General features: G+C 40.5%; 1 protein-coding gene across 1 annotated transcript in view; it reads left to right on the top strand.

Annotated features, from left to right (window-relative positions):
- Nucleotides 1-23,063, top strand: part of WWC2 (WW and C2 domain containing 2) — a gene marked incomplete at its 5' end in the record, with an annotated part of 105,578 nt that overhangs the window by 62,793 nt on the left and 19,722 nt on the right. Inside the window, 7 exons of the mRNA XM_082482635.1 lie at nt 268-341; nt 6,033-6,275; nt 11,156-11,245; nt 12,961-13,574; nt 18,333-18,456; nt 20,999-21,079; nt 21,163-21,249. Of these exons, the coding sequence (XP_082338761.1) occupies nt 268-341; nt 6,033-6,275; nt 11,156-11,245; nt 12,961-13,574; nt 18,333-18,456; nt 20,999-21,079; nt 21,163-21,249 (1,313 nt within the window). The remainder of the gene's footprint in view (nt 1-267; nt 342-6,032; nt 6,276-11,155; nt 11,246-12,960; nt 13,575-18,332; nt 18,457-20,998; nt 21,080-21,162; nt 21,250-23,063) is intronic.

Here is a 23,063-nt window from a genome sequence, read left to right as displayed (position 1 = left end):
TTGAAAATGCTCTTGCTTTACTCTGATAGAATATGGGCAATTGGTAGTACAGTAGTTAAAAATAGATGAACTGGATCAGAAGAAAACAGCACTGTTTTGTACATCTGAGTAGATTCCTAACTAGGCATTTAACAGCAAATATGTGGCTGCAGGTGGGTGTGGCTTTATTTTTTTAAGTCATGATTTTTCTACCCTGTGCATAGGTTTTGTTGATTCATCGAAAAGGTTTACACAGTAGTAAGGCTAATTATTTTTTTTCCTCAACAGGTTGGAGCAAGAAGTAGATCAAATTTAGCAGAGAAGGTCAGACTAAGTCTTCAATACGAAGAGGCAAAAAGAAGGTAATAGGGTTAGTTGCTTTGTTAAGTTACAGTCTTGAGTTGGCCAGGTCCTGGACTCCGCAGCACCAACCTTGTGCTCGCAGTGACATCTAGTGGACGGCTCTCTGGAGGCACTGTGGGCAGACTGCAGTGTCTTTCTTTTCGTACAGAATGCAAACAGGCTTTCAGGAGCAGTCGGTGCTTTTGAAGAGCAGGTTTTGCATCTAATGCTAAGTTGAATGTGTTAAGAAAGAAAATGCAGACAGTGACAAATTAATGGCAGTTCCAGGATTTGTAGAATCATAGAATCGTTTTGGTTGGAAAAGACCTTTAAGGTCATCAAGTCCAACCGATAACCTAGCACTGCCAAGTCCACCACTAACCCATGTCCCTCAGCACCACATCTACACGTCTTTTAAATACCTCCAGGGACAGTGACTCCACCACTTCCCCGGGCAGCCTGTTCCAATGCTTGACAATCCTTTCAGTGAAGAAATTTTTCCTAATATCCAATCTAAACCTCCCCTGGTGCAACTTGAGGCTGTTTCCTCTTGTCCTATTGCTTGTTACTTGGGAGAAGAGACCGACACCCCCCCGGCTACCCCCTCCTTTCAGGGAGCTGTAGGGAGTGATAAGGTCTCCCCTCAGCCTCCTTTTCTCCAGGCTGAACACCCCCCAGTTCCCTCAGCTGCTCTTCATAAGACGTGTGCTCCAGACACCTCACCAGTTTTGCTGCCCTTTGCATTAAGGAAATAGAGTGGGCTGGCTTTACACTGAAAGGAGTTGCCAGGTTATTGATAACCATTATATCCATCTTTGGGATCATTGTTTCATTTTACTGTGCCACTGAAGGCTCTTCAGTTTTAGAGTTGCTTCAGACTTCCAGTGCAGATTTAGTAGGCTTAATTATTCTTTTTTTTCCCTGGGACTTTGGATAATTTAAATACTTGTTATCACTCTGGGGTTGGTTTTGTTTTTTTTTAAGAGTTTAACCTGACGAGAAAAGAAATTGGGAACTGCTCCACTGATGAATGTGGAATGCCTCTCAAATAAAGCTCTGCAGTGGTTGCTCATGAAAGCAGTGCCGTTTTGATGAATTGCCACAGCACTGTAGACCGGGCATCAGAAAGCAGAACATTCCGGGTTACAATGACATGTCTTCTGGTGCACCAGAAGTGCTGCATTATACCAGGGGAAGATTTACTGTTCAAAAAAAAAGTGTGTGTGGCATATCTCTCTATAAATAGTGTATCGATTGTGTTTTATTATTTTCTAATACTTTTCACTAAATTAGGTGTCCGCTATTCAGAAACCTTCTATTTTTTTGTTATAGAGTTGCTTTGTAATTTAAGGAGAATAGCAATCTAAAAAGTGATCCCACACCCAAAGTTCCTTTTTTACTATAAAGAACTAAACAAGACAATAAAATAAAAAATAGTACTTTCCCCCAGATGACAACAGTGCCTAAAATGCCATTTAATCTGAGATATAAATATTATTTCAGTTGGAATACTGTGGCATGATTAATTGGAAAACTAGGAAAAGAAATTTGCAGCTTGTAAATAAAAATTAAAGGCATAGTTTTTTGTTTTAAATGCAGGAGGCTGCACAACCAACCTTTTATTTTTCCTAATTTCAAATACATACCTTCCTTATACAAAGTAGTAGCTACCATCCTTGCCGATAACAACAGTAATCCTTTATAGCCACATTACAGATCATAAAACTTTATTATATAATTAATTAATTCAACAAAGAGTGCTAAGGGTATTGTGTTTGTTCGGTATTGAACATGTATTATTTGGGCTCAGAATCACCATGTACATAATGTTAATTGTCAGATGGTGTTCTAGATGCAGACAGATGGCATTTTGTCTCAGGTGTAATTGATGCAAAACCAGATCATCCTCTCTTTTGACTATGTCTTGATACGAAGTAGTCCTAGCATTGTGTTTTATCTCTCCTTTGTAGGAACAAAAAAATTCCTGGCAGCAAGTCAGTTTACTACCCTATATTAACAAAAAAAAAAAGTACAATGTTCAGATTATGGAGTACTGCAGCACAAGATCTTAATTTCTCAGAAATTAGCCAATAATGTGGGTCAAAATTACAGTAGCTCATGGACTTACTTTTGTGTAACTAAGTATTTGTTCTACATAACAGTAGTGTGTTTCAAGGTTAAATTATCTCCTTTTAAATAATATCTTTAATCAATGTTGTCTGAAAAGAGCCCAGTAATGAATATTCTTTTCAGCTTTAAGTAAGACAATCATATGCCTTGAAGACACTGTTAAAGTCTTTAAAGTGTTTGCACGTACTGGTTTTACCAGTGACTACAGGGTGAACTTAATAAAGTGTACATATCTTGGAATAATGAGGATACATACCAGTTTGCACATAAAGTTCAGTACCTAATTACATCCCCCCTAATTATTATGGCCATTGTAATCATCACTATAATTTAACCATCTTTTCTGAAATATTAAATGTGCAAATTCTTAGCTGTTTTGTTTTAAAATAACTAAGAGAAAGAGGATCTTGTAAGTGAACTTATGTACTGGAAAATGATCAGATAATTTTGAATGTTGCATATTTTATGTTGCTTAGCCAGCAGAATGTCTTCAAGAGGTGGACTGTTGATGTTAACTATGCTAATTTCAGTTACAATTGCTAGTCAAAAGGATCTGACATAGCATGCTGACAGTCCTCCCCTGATGTGGTGAAGATCTGGCTAATATTCCTTGTTGATCAGTTGAGCAAGCGCTTCCTCGAAAGAGTGGGACCGGTTCAGTTTTCATATCCATCTAGTCCTTTGCCTGTCTGCTGATGCAGCTGAAGAGAGTTACGGTAGTGGAGTTGTCTGTAGCAGAGGAATCAAAAGAGCTGTTTGGAGACCACCATCCCATCCCATAAGCCATCAAACAGCTGTCAGTAGAAGCTACTTTCAGAACATGGTTAGCTAGAACCAGTGACCTGGAGATGAAAGTCTTAACATTTCATTATCCATCTGAAATTATTTGGTGGTTTTCACTCTGAGGACTGCTTCTCTGAAGAAGTGTTGAATATAAATGATATATGTAACAGCTGCAAAATACATTGAGCTGCTTTGTTTCATTTCATCTCTTTGGTTACAGTAGCACTGCTGATAGTATTGCTGTTTATTTTACATTGTTTTTCTGTGAAAATACCCCGAGTCAATCAAACCCTTCTTGCAGGGGTTTGGTGGGAGTATGGATTGTTTTCGTTTTTGAACCTGTTGTTTTTTTCATGGAGGTGCAGATGAGAAGGAAATGTTACCTATGGAAAAACAAAGGGAGGTGGTTCTCCTTAAGCTTCTGGTATAAGCAATGGGATAGTTAGATTCAACATTAACTATTCTTAGCTTTGACCATAAATAAATTCCTTAATGTACTGTTAAATTAATACTGGAGATGCAAAATAAGCCTCATATTATTGGTTTTGTTAATCGCAGAAAACAAACTGGAGAGAATAAAAACATTTTCCCAGAAATCTGTCAGAACTGCAGAAAGATTATACATACCAAATTATCTGTGTGTATTTGTGAAGTATGGCATGGGTCATTACCTTAGGTAGTGCCTGGTCACATTGAAGTTGCATGGACTTAGCGGTTGTTGAGCTGATTTAGGTGTATTGAACTATGGCAGTTAGAAATAAATAAAAGTAACAGATCAGTTCCTCTTAAAGTCGTAGAATCATAGAGTGGTTTGGGTTGGAAGGGACCTTAAAGATCATCTAGTTCCAACCACCCCCTGCCATGAGCAGGGACACCTCCCACCAGCCCAAGGTTGCTCAGAGCCCCATCCAGCCTGGCCTTGAACACCTCCGGGATGGGGCAGCCACAGCTTCTCTGGGCAACCTGGGCCAGTGTCTCACCACCCTCACAGTAAAGAATTTCTTCCTAATATCTAATCTGAATCTTCCCTCTTTCAGTTTAAAACCTTTACCTCTCATCCTGTTGTTCCACTCCTGTTCAAGAGTCCCTCCCCATCTTTCCTGTAGCCCCTTTAGGTACTGGAAGGGGCTCTAAGGTCTCCCCAGAGCCTTCTCTTCCCCCAGCTGAACAACCCCAACTCTCTCAGCCTGTCCTCACAGCAGAGGGGCTCCAGCCCTCTGATCATCTTCGTGGCCTCCTCTGGACCTGCTCCAACAGATCCATGTCCTTCTTATGTTGGGAGCCCCAGAGCTGGAGGCAGCACTGCAGGTGGGGTCTTACCAGAGCAGAGTAGAGGGGCAGAATCCCCTCCCTCGCCCTGCTGGCCACGCTGTAGGTTCAGGTTGGTTTTCTGGGCTGTGAGTGCACAGTGCCAGCTCATGTTGAGCTTCTCATCCACCAACACCCCCAAGTCCTTCTCCTCAGGGCTGCTCTCAACCCATTCTCTGCCCAGCCTGTATTTGTGCTTGTCATTGCCCTGACCCAGGTGCAGGACCCTGCTGTTGGCCTTGTTGAACTTCATGAGATTTGCACAGGCCTACCTCTCAAGCCTATCTGGGTCCCTCTGGATGGCATCCCTCCCCTCCAGCGTGTCAACTGCTCCACACAGCTTGGTGTTGTCAGCAAAGCTGGTGAGGGTGCACTTGATCCCACTGTCCATGTGGCCAACAAAGATGTTAAACAGCACCAGTCCCAAAACCAACCACTGAGGAACACCACTCGTCACTGGTCTCTTGCCCTAGATTGTATGGGAACATCTTTCCATTTTGACTTCTCCTTTCTTGGCCTTTTCCACAGCCTATAAGAAAGAGGTGCAGGAGCTGTTATATAGTTCAGAGCTTCCATATTTTTAGCTATGCAGATGGTTCAGGTGTGCCTAAGGCTGGAAGTGACTGAAAATTATCATCTTGTTAGATATGTGGCACCTATAATGGGAATTTTTAGGTTTTCCCAGTGGGTAATGAGTCTTTATTGCAAAACCTGCACTTTTTAAGCCATACTGCTGATCCCATATACAGAATGATTATGGAGAGTGAACGCTGGAAATAACCTGTCTTGATCAGGACTAAGCTATAGTAAAATAATAATGTAGGGAAGTTTCTGCTTCCATTGTACGCATGTGTCTGTGCAATATGTACAGATAACCAAGTCTTGGGTGTTTTAACTCTGTGATTTGGCATCTGCAATGGGAAGAGCAGTTGCACAAATTCAAACTTTTGAGTTAATAATCTTCTTTTCCTTTAGGTGGCCACTATCCTATTACCTTCCATTTTAATCCCACAGAAGAACAATGCTTTTGCCTTTTGAGATTTGCATACGTGCATGCTGCTGAGCACCTTGCTATGGGGCGCATTCCTTCTCCGTGGTCATTGTTTCTGAGGAGCAGTCAGCCTCCAACAGCTTAGGAGAAATCCATCACCCTCCTAGTATGAGTAAAGCCCAGTGCCGCTACTATGTTACCAGACAGATCACTTTCAATAAACCTTTTATTAACTGTACTTTTACTTCAACTCCACATTTGAACAGGAGCAACTGTTTTTTAATACGTATGCATGCATGCATATTGCTTTGGCCTGGGTAGGTGGCCTGCCTTTCTGGCGGAGTCTGCGTCTTTGTGAAGCAAAACTAATTAAAAGTGTGACTTTGAGTAGAAGATGTTGTTATCTCCTGATACCTTTCAAAATACTGTATCGCTTCTCTTTTTGCTGGGATTTGTGTGCTGGGCTGGGCTCAGACCAATCTGCTGTGTTTTGTTTTAGCATGGCTAACTTGAAGATCGAACTCTCTAAGCTAGATAGTGAAGCCTGGCCTGGGGCACTGGATGTGGAAAAGGAAAAACTCATGTTAATCAATGAAAAAGAAGAGCTTTTAAAGGAACTCCAGTTTATTACACCGCGCAAGCGTACTCAAGATGAGCTAGAGCAGCTAGAAGCAGAAAGGAAGAGGCTTGAAGAAGAGCTGCTGTCTGTAAAAAGCACACCCAGTCAAGCACTTGCTGAAAGGTAAGCGGTTGTCTTTCGCTAATATTGAATGCGTCTGTCTGCAATCTAACCTTTGCACTCATTACAGACCCTGAACTGTGCCTTGATGGGCTGTTTTCCTTCAGTAATTGGTCTATGTAGATCTTAATTAAATTTGTTATTAGCCCACTGGGCAGAAACACAAAGAAGTCTTCTGTACTGTGCGAGAACGTGAACACCCTGTATGTGCTCTGCAATATCAGTTGCTCTGCGCTTGTTACCAGCATGAAAATGCCTGTGACAGATGTTAAATAACTGAGGAATGTCAACATACCAGCAGGAGGGCAATACATCATTCCCTCGTTTCTGATAATAGCGGTAAACTATTTGAACTCAGGTTACAAAGATTATCTTGATTGTTGCTCCATCTGAAGCCTTTCATTGTGAGTTTCATTACATACAAAAATGCAACCAGAAGCAAAAAAAAAAAAAGTTCAGAAGAGAAGTATAATTGCTGCAAAACTTTCCTAACTTGCTCCTACCTAAATGGTAACTAAAGCAACTCCCACAATACATTGTTTTAGCCAGATTCAGAGTTCGAGAAAATCAAAGGTGACTGTCACAAGTGGGCTTTTCATCAACTGTAAGTGGAAATAAATTTATGGGCACCTCTAGCACACATAAAATGCAATAAACACAGTGTATCAGTGTAGTATGCCTTATTGAAGCAACACAGCATCGTAAGCCTTTCCGACTTCCCTCTGCTAGGAAACACCTGCTGTTGCCCCAGGTTCACTGAATAGCAAAATTCCTGTGTGTCATTAGAAGTTGGGTCCTAAATTGTAGTTAAATAGTGAGGAAATTTTGTGTTTACAAAGTATGTTTGTGTGTATTAGGCACAATTTTTTAAAAATATCTGCACACTTTATAGTAGCTTAAACTGCATTTTATTGATAATCCAGACATGTTTTAGAAGAAGGGTTATGTCCTACTGGAACTATATTTTTACAGGAGAAATTACCTGTCTGTTTTAGTGGTATCTAAATTACTATGGATCTGTTGCTTTCTGACTTCCATTAATAAATGGAGAATGAGGGGTCAATAATAAAATGACATTCACATGTAAACAACTTGAATCTAAGGTTCTAATAATATGCTTTTCTAAGCTAAATCTTGACTTATGCTGTAAATAGGTAGCTGGTTTCTTAGTCATGTGTTATGGATTTGCTTGTTTAGTGCCAAAGAAAATTCTGCACCAGATCATTTTCCCATACATGTCAGATGCCAAACTTGGAGTACCAAGGGCAAGTAAAATTGTCTCCCACTGTTGAGAAGAAATGAAACAACAGATTTTTTTTCCATGTATAGTGACACAACTAGTTGTTAGAGCTTAATTTTTTTTTTCCCACTATTTTCTTTTAAATTTCTTTCCTTTTGATTTTTATTCCTGAAAACATGGATTTTTTTCCTGAGGTTACTGTAAGATTTCATGTCATACACTGCTGGTTGAGGTAGTATTTCTTTCTGGTTTGTTTTTTTTTGCTATTCCAGTGAATCTCCAGTGAGTTTCTACGTGCAACTCTTTATGTTATTAAAACTGTCCCCTTTGATGACTTCAGAGAACATAAATTCTTTTGCATTAAGCTATTTTGAGGATTATTTCTGGTGTATCTGCTATAAACATAAAGAAAATACTCATTTTGGAGAAGGATTCATATGATGAAACTTTTCCCAAAATGTTAATTTGGGAAAAGGATACAGTTAATTTTATCTCATCAACCATCAGCATTTTAATTCTTGGAGATGAGACAGATTCTCCTCTCCGTTATCAGTGGAGGAGCCACACCATCTCCAAAGTGCTGAACTGTTGTTGCATTACTATTTTCTTTCATGAAGTTTCATGAATGCTTTAGGTTTCCGGTGTTTTCACAGGCACTGGTAATGAAACAACAGGGTAAGAAGCTATGGACTGTGTCAGAGCTTGATGTGACAAGGAGTGTTTGGTTTGGTGTTTTGGTTTGGTTTTTTAGTTTTTTTTTTTCTAAAGGGGAAGAAACAGAAGACTTGCTCTGACTTAAAACAAAAAAGTTATAGCGTAGCCCTGGGCTGTTTTGGAGTAGGATGCTGAAATTGCCACTAGTAGATGTGCTCAGAATCAATTTACAGAAGGAGGGTATAAATCATAACATCAGCTTCAAAAAAAGCAGAGACTGGGCATACTCTTGACTGCCTTAAGAAGCCTTCCAGCAACTGTATAGAAATAGCTGGATTGTGGAACTGTTGCGAACTATTTGCTACTTTCCTGCCGCTGTGTTCGCATCAGGGAGATTCTATTACTGGTTTAGTCCTTGGCAAAATCTTCTAAGTAATCACAGGCATTTAAAGAGACGCGTGATTTAACTACTTGGTCGTGCTGTTGCCTGCAACGCTGGCCCCTGGTCTTGTGCCTGTCATAAGCAAACAAGTCCACATAAGTTTGCATTGAAAGGTGAGTTATGTGCACTTTTTAGTGTATTTTTTTTTTTAAGGATTCTGTGCCCCTCAGCAATGTTACGGTTTCAGATCAAAACTGGAGACAGGTATCTCACTGACAGTCAAGTTGCTCCCACAATGAGTAATCGGTTAATTTAACTAGGAGGGGTGCAAACGGGAGAGACTGAGCGTCCCATGTCACCACAGGTAACACGATGGTTGTTTAGGTGTTTACATGGTCTTTGGGATATTAATGTTCCCGCTTATGCTATAAAGAAGGAAGGTCCATTGTTTGAAAGGTTTTTGTTTTGGCTTGGGGTTTTTTTTGTTTGTTTGTTTGTTTTTTGTTTTGGTTTTGGTTTTTTTTCCAATTTGGCCTGATGTAGAACGAAAAAATTTCCTTGAATCTCAATTTGTTGCGAGACAGTAAACTTTCCTATGTGTCTTGGAACTTCCAGGAGTGATTTCATCATCTAGCTTGTGTTTGTGACTTGTGACTCACATCTTTCTGAAATTTACCTGCAGGTATTAATACTACTTCTTTAGTTACTCGTAGATCAAATTACATCCAGGAAAGAATCTTTTTTTCAGGAGCTAAATTATATGGGATAAATTACATTTTATCATCCTCCTTAAGATAATAAACAAAAGTTTACTTGTGCTTTGGAGAAAACAAACAAACCAACCTTTTAGTTTAATAGTACAAATTCAGTGGAACGAGTAAAGGTGTCTGTTTTGAGGACTCCAGTCAGCGAAGTTCCTAAGCTTTTTATTTTTTTTCTTGCCTTTTGTCATTAGTAGTTGAACACATACAGCAGGTTTTGTGCTTCTTCCTTAAAGATAAAATGACAGTTCACTGTTGAAAAGCCAGAAAAGAGTTCGTGAAGAGCACTCTTGCTTGGGAAAAGCAATGATAAATAGTAAAATGGTAGGAAAAAGTGGCTGATACCATAGATAAGCATAATTCTTGGTTTGGAAACCTGCGTGCCTGTCTTCCTCAACAAAGAATGAAATATCGTGTATGCTTTTAACAGACTTAGCAGGTATTGTCAGATGAACACATTATTGCGGTGTAAGAGCACACGCAGTGTAGGCAGTGGAGTGGAAGTTCACACCCTGGCTGACCTCGGGGTAACTTATTCACCTTTGCATAACCCAGATTTGCTCGCTGAATAAGCATGGGTGCAAGCGGGTGTTTTTCATGCTTTGCTGAATTGAGGACTTAATGTCTTTTTACTGGTATCTGACACTCAGAGTGAATTCTGGGAACTCTCAAGTATTTCATTCAGTTTGCATAAGAAAGCAATGGTTGATTTTTGGGTTTTGTTCTTTGAAGTGTTCTCTGCATTTGAATTTTAATTTATACTTCCTTGAGATGCCAGAAAGGCCAAAGGAAAGGTTTCTGAGAATGAACATCACACTTGGTTTGGTTTTTTTTTTTTAAAGGAGTGGAGGTAATTTCTTGCCCCTCAGATTTGTTGCTTGAGAACTTGCACCATGCATCAGTTGACTGAGCAAGGGCTAGAGGAGAATATACTAATCCACAACTACAAGAGGGTTTTAGCTGAATCTACTGAGGGAAAGCAATTTACTTGGTGTTGCAAATGGAGTGATAAAGGGAATTATAAAAGGAAAAATCACTGTAAAGGTTAGTGAATCCTTCCTGCTTGCAAGCCAGCCAAAAGGAATGGGAGAGTTCTACCGCTTGTGGTTTTAGAGCTAGGATAACGGTGTAGGAAGCAATAAATCCTGCTTTTTCATAGAGGTGAACCTTGATAATGAACATTACAATGCTGTGTGGCTCTGAGGTTATGACAAAGCTGTTGGGGATGTAGAAATCTTTTTCAAGGACTCCTAAATATGGTGCATCATCTCAGAACCTTGTGCTTGAATGCTGCTTTGATTTACTATGCTTTGTCTCTATATGAAGACTCTAAACTCAAAGGAAGTGCTTTAATTTTAAACTTCCTGCAGTGCTACCCCAAAATCTTGCATCATCAGAACTAATACTCATATTAGTGGTCTTTTGGGTTATTTTTCTGAAACTATATTAAGGGAGGAGTCAGTCTACAGCATGGCTTTATAAAACTGTTATTAGTGCAGATCTTATTGTCCTGAAGCTGCAGCTATTTTCCCAGTGCTCATCTGTTACTCTTTTATTGGGTGCCTGTTCCCCTTTGTACAGTGTGAATGTACCAACACGCTGCTTGCTCGTACACTCAGCAGGTTTGTTACAGTGCTTAGTATTCTGCAGGTAAAGTCACTCTGCTGAAGTGGTTAGGGTTTTACGATAGGACTGTGAGCTAACACAGTCTCTTGGATTTTAGTAGTTGGCAACCAGATGAAAATATAAGGGATCTTCACGTTGTTTCTGTCTTACCTATAACGTATTTTAGTCTCTGGGTAATTTTGTAATGCTTTCCTATACTTAGATGTCCCTCTCTTTCCAGGTTGAAATTGGAGGAGAGAAGAAAAGAGTTGGTACAGAAACTTGAAGAAACTACGAAGTTAACTACTTATTTGCATTCACAGCTTAGGAGGTGAGGTTGTACTGCATGATGTAGAGCCTCTTTTCAGCAACAGGCTAGTGGACCTGGCTGTCTAAACTTCATTCTTCGGTTTTTCTCTTAGCTGGAAGCTGAACAAAATTTGTTTAATATTTAAGTAAGAAAATGCAAGTCTAACAGCTTCAAGCATTTTGCTACCATAGGAACTTGGTGTACTTTTATAATTCCAGTAAGCACTCGAGACTGGATTGAATGGATTTTTTGTGCAGCTTCTATAATTAAGCAGGGAGACATTATTTTGCTTCTGTGTGAAATAAATAAATAAATAAATTGTGAATTCTCTAATTGGTCATATCTCCAAAATGCTGTCATTGAGGAGACCAAATGGTTTCTCGGAGTTCTGTCTAAAATTAGAACTGTTAGAACTGTAGCCTTTATTCTGTGTAATAATAACTGGAAAGGCTCAATGAGTACATGCACGCATCTAAGTACTTACGTGAATAGTTGATTCTGGTTTTATTCTTCAACACTTACTTATGCTTTCTGTTGACAGAGAAGTACCCTCAGCAGGCTGTTTTTTCCTGACACTCATTGATTCAAAATCTGACTCTGGGTTTATGAAATTCATAGTGATAAAAAAGTAATCAGTTACAGCAACTGTGAATTCAAACTCATTGCTCTGATGGGAGTTCTGATATTTAATGATACATGTAACTTGTGCTAGGGAAGAGTTTCTCTCACTGCTGGACTGTACCATGGGCTACCAAACCATGTGTCCATTGTGTTTATTTAGAAAATCCTGAATTTGGTCAAACTCCTTGCATATCACAGTGGTACACACCAATGAGACACTGCGTTAATGTTTACCAATTCTCTTCGAAATCAAAATGGGGCTTTAAGAGGAAAAATGTTTTTAAGCATCCTATAAAGGTCCTCTCATGATAAGCCATGCCATCCTACTCCTGGGATCTAGGCTGGCTCAGACATTTCAGACATCTGAGCTAGATCCCATAAATTGCATCTTTTTTTGATAGCTTTGTTCAGTAAACATCTAAGTGTTTAGAAGGGGCTGCCTTGAATTATTTTTCCGGACATTTTTTCCCAGCAGAGTCCTCCTGAGCCAAGGCAGTGACGCTCGGTTTCCCTGGCCTGCCAGGGCTCCTTACCTCCTGTTATTAATAGGAAAGTACTGTGTGTTATGGCCTTTGCTGTGCTTATGTAGTTGGATTTACTGTACACATAGAGCATGTATTGTCTTATAGATGTGAAGCAGTTCTGCTATAAGTCGTCCGCTTCTAGCTGACATCTTTCCCAGGTGCTTGGGCAGAGGCTGCACAAATAGGTTTAGAGGCGACAGCCCTGTGCTGCCCTAACCTCCTTCCTGGGGGTCCCTTTCCTGTCACATTGACCCCATGAGCACCCACATCGGAGTGGAGCAGGTCTTTGAGGTAGTATCGCAGCTGAGAAGGCTGCTGTTACTGTCGGACCAGTTTGTCAAATCTGTAGCCTTCTGCAGAAGAAAAGGGGCTTTGGCAACAGGCTGTAAGTTGGATAAATCGCCGTGATGGTGTACAGGTTGGGCATGCTGATCGGAGCCAAGTGAGGGTGCTTAAAAAACATAGCACCCCAAGCAGCATTCGGTTGTAAATTGTTATAGTGCAGCTCACGTCAATCGTATCTCTCCTTGTACCGTTTTGTGCTGGTTTAGTTTAGTAACATCGGTGTGCGTGTTTGTGCTTTCTTTGCAGCCTCTCAGCTAGTACGTTATCTGTGTCTTCAGGGAGCAGTTTGGGATCTCTGGCATCCAGCTGGGGATCTCTGAACACGTCAAGCAGAGGGTCACTAAACTCGCTCAGCTCCACAGATCTCTACTACAACCAAGGCGATCAAATAACGGATTTGGACTATCAGTATAAACTTGACTTCATATTGCAAGAAAAAAGTGGTTACATTCCTTCGGGGCCTATCACTACTATTCATGAAAATGAAGTGGTCGGTTCCCACGGGAGACTGGGATACAGTGACTCTCCCTCAGCTGCAGACCATCCCAAATTGACTGAACCTCCCAAATCTGTGACATCGCTGTCTTCCAGATCCTCGCTGTCCTCCTTGTCCCCCCCAGGCTCCCCTTTGGTTTTAGAAGCTGCGTTTTCAGTGTCGGCTCAAAATTCCCCTCTGCATCACCTCACTACGGACTTTGAAGACTGTGACCTTTCGGGTGATTTTGCGGGCATTAGTCTCTGTGAGAACCAAATATTACTGGACTCTGAAGCCAGAGCAGGATCTCAGATTCCTCCAGATGATAAAGATCTTAATGAAGGCATTAGGCAGCCTCTGCCTTCTCTACATGAAGGAAGTTCAGGTAATAAAAAAATCTAATGTCAAATGTATATGTTACATGAAAAGTTTGCCCTAACAGCTGCCTCTTGAATGGGGAGGTCACCTCATGTAACTGAAGAGCATCTTGATTGGCATACATTTGCCATGGTGGGCAGTCAGTAATTTTGAGGGAATAGAAACTCCTCGTTTTGGGTGCAGAGAGCTATGATCACCCCGATTCCATCTACCTTTTTCAATAGCTATCTCAGAAGGAAAGTTCATGTATTGCAGACACTGCCGTGAAAAATGAACAGAAAAACCTGAAGGTGGATCTTGAAGACGTGAATACATGGTGTTCTTAGGTATTGTCAGGAATATATATGGGGATAGAGCAAAAATACCCTTTGCTGTCTTTTGGTAACTTGAAATCAGGTACTTTGTTTCTCACTGTAGAATAAGTTACAAATTGACATCCTCAGTAAAAGGGATTTCTTGACTTAGGAGTTAGAACTTTTATGTGTGTATGTGTATCTAGTTATTTGAACCTGCTGTCACTAAAAGATCTGCAATTAATTTTTTATGTGAGTTGAGAAAGACAAGTAATGCCATGTAAGTTACAGTAAGACTCTCCCCATTTTTAACGTGGATTCCACAGCTTTTAGCTTTTTCTCTGTCTGTATCAGAACAGAGCTCCTAAGCTAGTCTAGGCTCCCCCTGCAAACTCTGGGTAACTCCAAAAGGATGAGTCATCTCATCCTAAAACATATTTCCCTGTAAGGAAGATGGGATGAATGACCCCGGGAGTTATCAAGGTAACCTTAGTAACTAGTTGACTTTAATATTGAGATGGCTGAAATAGCTGTAATGAATTCCACTTCTAGTTTGCAGTAAAAGCCATGCAACATAGTTAGTCATCTTATATTGTCAAAGCCTTTGGCAGTGTCAGAACTTCAAAAATCACAGCTGTCAAGAATTGATGGCTTCTCCTCAGTCTTAGAGCATTGACTTCGCTGCCTTTTGTTAGGGTTGACAGTATGTTGTGCTTTCTCTGCACATTTATTTTTCTAGTGTTACTTTGTGTCGTTATCTTCAGGTTTGCGTGTTTTGGTTACGGGGGGGCTCTGGTTTTCCAAGGAAGAGCTGAGGGAGCCAGATTTTCCCTAGTGCTGAGCACTGGCAGCCCTGTTTGAAACCTGATCAGCACTTAGCATACCCACCGCCACGTTTCTGGGCCTGAGTTGGTAGTGAAGCGGCTTACTAAGGAGTTTGGGTGCCTTAGAATAAATACAGTTTAACTGGAGAGAGTGCATTGTCCAGATTTGTTGCCAAGCTTGAACCCTTGTGCCTGGAGTTTGCTAGATTTTAATAAAAGTACCTGGATGTACTGATACAGACTGATATATTAATGAGAAATTTGCTTTTATTTATATATATGTATATCTCAAGGAATTGTAACACCTGTTGGTTAATTAGATTAGCTTAGTGCAGTACTGTAGTAATTTCAATATTGACCAGAGCAATGTGACACCAGAAGAGAAATGTATGGTATATATAGTACAAGCTGGGAGTTCCCCCTCTGTTTAACTGCGCAGAAAGAAAAAAAGAAATGGACTGATGTCCTAATGGTCTGAGCCTGTGAAATGGAAAGGGATTTGGGAGGAGGGGGGTCATTTTATCCTTTGTCTTTTCAGTATAGTGGAACAAAGTAGTTATTTTGCTTTAAAACCATATTATAAAAGATGGAAAAAAATAATCAATTTTCCTGCCCATATCTAAAGGGTGGGTTGAAGGAGGATGGAGCCAGGCTCTTTTCAATGGTTCCCAGTGACAGGACGAGGGGCAATGGGCACAAGTTAGAACACAGGAAGTTCCGTTCAGATACACGGAAACAGTTCTTTACGGTGAGGGTGACAGAGCACTGGCACAGGCTGCCCAGGGAGGTTGTGGAGTCCCCTTCCCTGGAGAGTTTCAAGACCCGCCTGGATGCAGTCCTGAGTAATGTGCTCTGGGCAATCCTGCTTTGGCAGGGGAGTTGGGCTAGATGATCTCTAGAGGTCCCTTCCAACTCTGATGATTCTGATTCTGTTTCTGCTATTCCACATGACGAGTGGTTGCACTAACCAATAGGTTATTATGTTTGCTGATGATACCAAGCTGTCTGGTGAGGTAAACATGCCGGAGGGGAGGGATGCCATCCAGAGAGACATGGACAGGCTGGAGAGGTGGGCCCAAGCCAACCTCATGAAGTTCAACAAGGCCAAGTGCTAGGTCTTACATCTGGGTTGGGGCAATCCCAAGCACAAATACAGGCTGGTCAGAGAATGGCTGGAGAGCAGCCCTGAGGAGAAGGACCTGAGTGTGCTGATTGACAAGAAGCTGAACATGAGCCAGCAGTGTGCAATCACAGTACAGAAGGCCAACCGTGTCCTGGGCTGCATCAAAAGAAGTGTGGCCAGCAGGTCAAAGGAGGTGATTCTGCCCCTCTACTCCACTCTCGTGAGACCCCACCTGGAGTACTGCATCCAGCTCTGGAGTCCCCAACAGAAGAAGGACATGGACCTGCTGGAGCGTGTCCAGAGGAGAGCCACGAGGATGATCTGAGGGCTGGAGCACCTCTCCTATGAGGAGAGGCTGAAAGAGTTGGGGCTGTTCATCCTGGAGAAGAGAAGGCTCCGGGGAGAGCTTATTGCAGCTTTCCAGTCCCTAAAGGGGGCCTACATGAGAGCTGGGGAAGGACTTTTTACTAGGGCATGGAATGATAGGATGAGGGGGAATGGCTTTAAACTGGAAGAGGGCAGGTTCAGATTGAACATTAGGAAGAAGTTTTTCACTTTAAGGGTGGTGCAGCACTGGCACAGGTTGCCCAGAGAGGTTGTTGAGGCCCCATCCCTAGAGGTGTTCAAGGCCAGGCTGGATGTGGCCTTGGGCAACGTGGTCTAGTGAGAGGTGTCCCTGCCTATGGCAGGGGGGTTGGATCTCACTGATCTTCAAGGTCCTTTCCAACCTAAACCATTCTATGATTCTATGATTTCAGCAGCATATCCTTTCCAAATTAACAACTTTCAGTCTGTTGGTCTTTTCAATCTGGCTGCAACTCATCTAGTCTGAGAGCTGAATTTAAGGTGGTTTGGAATTTGGGATCACATAGGGCTATGGGGAGTCAGATGTTTTAAAAAGAATTCTTTCTTTAGATCATTATTTTCAGAGGCATCATGTGGTTGTCTAATACTCTTGAGCTTATTTGAGGACCTGTTATTCTGGATAGTGTCAGGGTGTCTTTTAAGTCTGTAAGTAGTTACAGTTTTAAAATATAAATGCATCCTGTGACTTCCTCGTGTAGGGTCATATATATGATACAAATTACCTTTAAATCTGTATTAAGACTGCCAAAACAAGCAGATTTTGAAAAGGCGGATATTAATTAATTATGCCTTAGTACCTCTAGTGTCCACAGTAAAATGGGCCTCATGGTGAGGTTTCAGTACATCAGCAGTGAGACATAGACCTGGGGTTGGGTCAGTGTTTCTACTCCAGTTTCATTCGTGGCACTGCTGCGATGCTGAATGGGAAGGTTTTCAACAAACTCAGCCGGAGGCATGAAACCTGTGTGGAAAATTTCAGCCCCCACAGTTAAGTTTTACAAGACTACAAATCTGAATACTGCTGAACCTTAGCTTGAAGGTAGACAAACATACCTGGAGTCAGTATAGTTGCTCTTTTCATGTAATAATCTGCGTTGGCTCTTCAGATGCAGTGCTCACCTGCTTCTCTCTCTGTCTCTGACTTTTCTGTACGGGTGAACCATACAGATATTTGCTCCTCTGCACATGTCTCTGCTGTCAGAAACCTAGTTGGAATATCATGTAGTTCTTCCACAGTCAGTTTCTGTCATTGTCAAAGTCAATTCAGGCTGCTGTGGTAATTCCTAAGGGTAATCAATAAATCATGTCATCACCTTCACCCCTCACGTGGTGGGGGGGAAGGGAAAGAGCACTTCATCATCGAGGAAAAAGCATTTCTGCTGCCATAAATAAAAGCACAAATGCAACAATCAATCATCTAATCTGAAGCCTTATACTTTAAACATCTTATCAAGATGTAAAGTCATGATTGAGGTGGGGACGATAACGCATACCAATATCCTCACCCCTTGGCGGATACAAGTACCGCATAGGGCCTCAACTTACTACGCTGCAGAACGTGGCTTTCCGTGAATGCTGCTGCTTCGCTGCCTGCCGCTAGCGTATGAATGCGAGTTGAAGATTAAAGCTAAGTAGGAGTTGATAGTAAAGACACCATAGCATAAACAGTTTTTGATGATAGTAAGCCAGAGGGGATTTTTCATTCCTAGCAGTTATATCACTGGGGAGAGGGCATCTGTCTGGCTTCTGAATATTTAATAAACAGTAGGCAATCACTTCGCATTTAGCTGGAGTGTTACTGCAGTGCAGAACGTGAACATGGCAAATACAGGTTTAAAGATCAGCGTAATGAGGGTTAATAATGAAGACATGAAGGATAATGACTAGCTCAACAGATAAGGGTGATGATAGGAGCCTGTATCTCTGGGAAGGAATAATAGTTGTACGTTTTCAAGTTCATCAGTTTGGTTGTATCCCTAGCCAGAATATGTGGTAACAGCGGTACAGTCTCAGAAGGTTTAATGATGTGGAACAAAACTACTCTGTGATACTCAGTTAAGGGTCACCGCTTGCAACTTGACAACTTTCTAAGCTATGCACTTCTCTCTTTCTGACTATTAATCTCTGGGACTAATTTTCATTCTTCTTTCTTTTTGTAGGTGTTGACTTACCACGCAGAACAGCTGGTCACCTGCTTGAGGAGAAAACAGCTTGCGTATCTGCTGCCGTGTCTGATGAGTCTGTAGCTGGAGATAGTGGTGTATATGAAGCTTCCATGAAACAGTAGGTTTGAGAAATAATTCAAGTCTTTCCACCAAAAATGTAAATATATCTATAAGCAGTTATATAATACCAGCATAAGCGATTTATCGGTCTTGCCTTTTCTATAAATATTTTGTCCTTTCACATTGAAAGGAAGGCAAGTTTGCCAAACAATGACGTTTGATTGCTTTCTTAAGCTAATAAATTTGCATTACTGTGCTTGTATAACTTGGTTGAGTAGCATTAATGTGCTACCTTGTAATCCTGTTGTTTTATTCTTGCTAGAAGTTTTCGTAGGAGAAAAGCTGTATTCAAACTATACAGGTCCTGCCATGTGGCTGCATTGACTCTACTCTGAGCGACTCTTGTTCTGTCTTGGCTTTTTTTAGATGCAATTTTAAGATTACGCAGCATTTTACTTGAGTATTTTCTTTTTTAAGAAAAAGGATATAGGAAAGATAAGAAAATCCTCAGCGGTAATGTTCGTATAAAAATAATCCAAGATAGGGTTTAATATTCATGCTTCACTGTGGTGAACAGGATACAAGAAACGTATTTGCTGTTGCTGCTTTTTGACAAGGCGTAGCTTCTACAGGATTATTCACACAAGTTCATATAGTATTGTCTGTTTTCTGGCACTGAGAACAATGAAGTTTATACTGCATAACAGAAGACTATTGCAAACTGTGACAGAAACTAAAATCTTTATTTTCCACCTCAGTTTTGGCAAGTTCTTCACATCTGAGAAATTTTTGTCCTTTTGGATATTCAGAGAGATGCTTTAGCATCATGCTTACAAAGACGTAGATGCATGGCTTCTGTTGCCAGGCTAAATGCTTTATTAGGACAGGTAAAGGTGCATTATGGTATCACAAATGGGTTTTATTGGCCTCTGATAAAATTAATTCTACTTGTCAAGTCTTTCACAAGTTAAAAGCTAATAGATAAGACCAAATTAAAAAGGTGAAATACAAAAGGGATTTCTCCTAAAGCATTACAATGGCCGTTCAACCTCATCTTCGATCATGGACCCATATTTCACCCTGAACTCTGAATCCTAGTATTAGTTTGCTCCATGTCTTCAGTTAGACCTAATACAACTTCTCAGGCTGAAGTAAACTCCCATCTATTAAAAACTCAGCCTTCACTTGACCGAGTGCCTGTCCCTGTGTGTTTTGGTTCAATAACCATTGTTGTCTTTTGATTTTTTTTTCAATTCTGAGGCACTGTGGTCAAAATTTATCCTCTGCTCTAGTTATAAGGCCAGTGGATAGAAATGAACAGACATTGGACCAAAAGCCGTGGATGTTCTGTGGAGCAAGTCTTTAGCTGCCTTTTCCAATGGCTGCGAGTGGTGGGATAGCTGGAAAACAGAACAAATTCCTGTCTTCTTCCTGTCTTTGCTCATGGAAAGACAAAAGACAACAGTTGCATCCCCCAAACCTGTGTACAAAAGGAAACTACTGCCATTTGTGCAGGCTGAGATTTATAGACACTAGTTATTCTGTGATAGCTCCAGGTGTGGAGTAGGAAATAGTGAAGAGGTTTCCTACTTGCAGAGTAGGAAATAGTGAAGAGGTAATGAGTGTCTGTGTGTGAGTTGCTTATGTTTAGTAGAAGTGTCTTTATGAACACTGTGTATAGAATAACTTACAATTTGTCAGTGTGCTCCTGAAGTTACAGTATAGTGACTGATTTCTACTGTACAGACCAGTCTTTTGTGTTGAATAATTTAAGGCAGGGGAGGAAATAAATAGACCCTATCAAATTAGCCATCAGTCAGGAAATTAATAGTAAAAAAGAAACCTCTTAATGCAGAGTCTTAAAATAACGCTGTCATGTCTTGATAAGGCGTGGGATGTCTGTGTCTTTCTGCACATTTCCTATCTTGACATTTCCTATCTTGATCTTGTTTATTGATCCCAACAGTCTAGTTTTAAACATCAATGAAACACATTAATACCACATCCTCACTCAAACACCCCAGAAAATGATTGGAAATTATTTTGCCACATGGATTCTCTGTAATTCCATTCAGCACTAGAGTTGCTCTTCAGCTGCAGGACTTGAGTCCCTTTTGTTCTTCGAATGCTTCTGAAAACAGGCTCAGAGGGAAGATGCTTCTTGTTTGCACAGATACCTCTTTATTTTACAGAGCTTCTGCTTCTCAAATGTTCTCCAAAGCAGTATTTCATACTCAGTTTACATGTGATCTGATGGTTATTAGAAGCTTTAATTTCCTATTTTGTATTCAGGGGGGTAAAGAAATAGTATGCATAGGAAAATGTCATGAGTTTTTCTCTGGGCTGTTAGTTGCGCCCGCTTCAGCAATCAGCCTCAGGTCTTTCCGATTCATTACTGGAGTTGTCAAACTGTTCAGGCAGCAACTGTCCCTAAAACAGGCGTTGCTATTGTGTAGGCTCTGAAATTCTCATTTGGAGCACATGCTCTAATTAAATCAGCCTGTTTAGGAGAATGTATATATGTTCTATGTCCTTGTACCTTAACTATTGCTGAAAGCTAACTATTTTTCTAAATTTGAGTATTTGCCTGTTTGCCCTAGACCAAATGAAACCGAGGACATTGTATATAGTGAAGATGATGCAGCAACTCTAGAGGCTGCCCAGGTACAAATAGGACTCAGGTAAGTGACCAGCAAAGGGAATATTTCTCTTCATACGTAAATGTGAATAGTAAACTTCCCTCACGTTGTCCTTTCTTTAACAGATATGACCACGGCAATTCAAGTTTTGTGATAATCCTAGTACGGCTCAGAAATCTTCCAGCGTTTTCTGTCCCCCTTGGCTCTAAAGTGTAAGTCAATCACTGAGCAGTAGTGTTGAAATACGAGAGTATAATAATGAATTGTACAAATTCTCCAAAGGAATGGATTGGTTTACTGCTTAACAGCACTGAAATATGTATAAAACTTCTCAAACTGTAGACATACTTCACTTTTACGTATTCCAGCAATGCTGCAAGAAAAAGAAGTTGTCAGGAAATTTGCACATTCCACTAAAGTGGAACAGAAAGGTGTTTGTTTTTTTTTTTTTAAAATGATGCTTCATTTTGTGTTTTTAAACATTCTGTAGCTTTGTGAGTGCAGAACAGCTATTCTGTAGTTGCTAAAAACATTGTTTTGATACTTTGCCATTCTTCCAGCTCAGAATGTTGTCTTTTTACATTTATGTGGCGTTTTGCTGTAAACCGATGTTAAAATAGTACATGTCCTTTAAGTGAGCTTTTAAAGGCAAGGGGTAGTTTGTTAAATTGCAAGTGGACAAGCACAGCCACATTGACATACACCTTCTCTAACAACTGGAGCTCAGAGGTCTGTTAAGGATTAGTTCTTGTGTTCAGTTGGACAGGAAAGGTCTAAAAGGGATTACAGTGGAAATCATATGTAGGAAATGAACAAAAATGCCTGAATAAGAAAATGTTACCACTGAGATTCTAATCGAAAACTCTCACCTGTACAAATAAGTTCAGCTTGCCTTGGCTCCTTGGGGACACTTGTAGTTCAGTGAGCTTTTTACAGACTGGAAAGCTATCTTCAACTGTTGAGAAGCTTAGTAAGATCAGAGTAGAACGTAATCAATCCTTTGAAAATTTCGTTTTCTTGCTGGTTCCCTTCCCCCTGTCCCCCATCACCTTGAATTTAACTGACAGATCAACAGGGGGCCACTCAATATGGAAAGGATGTACAGGGATACAGGCCTGGGTGCTCCTTGGATTTTTCTGGGGTTTTTTGTTTGTTTTTAACTATCCTTCCTTCCCTGACCTCCATCGTTCCCCTGCTGACCTTCCAAGTCCACTAGCATTTAGCACAAGAATATAGAAAAACTATCGAAGAATAAATTGACACAGCTGAGAGGAAAAGTAGATAATGTAGAACATAAAAAGAACGTCAACAAAATGTTCAGTGAGATGAAGTTAGGTTGTAGCTGGCATCTTTTTAGTAATTAATGTATGAAGTTGTAATTAGTAGTCAAGACTCTTCAGTGCAGAAGCCCAGACTTGCTGCTGCTAAAAAGATTAAATAAAACTGAAGCTACCCGAAACAAGGAGGAAGAAGGGACGGGGTAAAGGAGGGACCTCACAAATAGCATTTTTTCTGTCACTTGCCATTGTGTGCATGTATATATATACTGTACAGATAAGTACGATGATAAAAATTGGGTCTGGCAAATGATGGTATATTATAACTGTATTTTCTAGAACATCAAATCGGATAGATTAGTACTTTATTGAACCTTTACACACAGAGGAAGAGATTTGACAGGAGGTCTTACTGGTATCTGTTGCTACACCGTTTGTAAAAGCTCTTCACTTTTAGAGTAGGTAGAGAGCCCAGCCCAGTACTTATTATTTGTCAGGATCATTTTTTCATCAGTTGGGAAGTCAGAGGTTTGTCACAGCAAAATCTGAGGCATTGGTTGACTTTTAAACTTTTTTAATTAAAATGAAAGTAAGTACTCTTGTAAAACAAAGCCAGTCAGCAGTTTATCTTTTACTTCTCTGTTTACCCCTCATTCTGGCCTGATGCCAATGTATTGCCTAACAATTATTAAAAGAAAGTTCCAATGAACCACCTTTTAAACATGCTTTTAATATACTTTATCTTCTAT

The sequence above is a fragment of the Vanellus vanellus genome (assembly GCF_965231255.1).
Source record: "Vanellus vanellus genome assembly, chromosome: 4".
NCBI classification, from domain to species: domain Eukaryota; kingdom Metazoa; phylum Chordata; class Aves; order Charadriiformes; family Charadriidae; genus Vanellus; species Vanellus vanellus.
The sequence above is the reverse complement of the archived record's forward strand: the minus strand, read 5'-3'. Positions and strand labels throughout refer to the sequence as shown.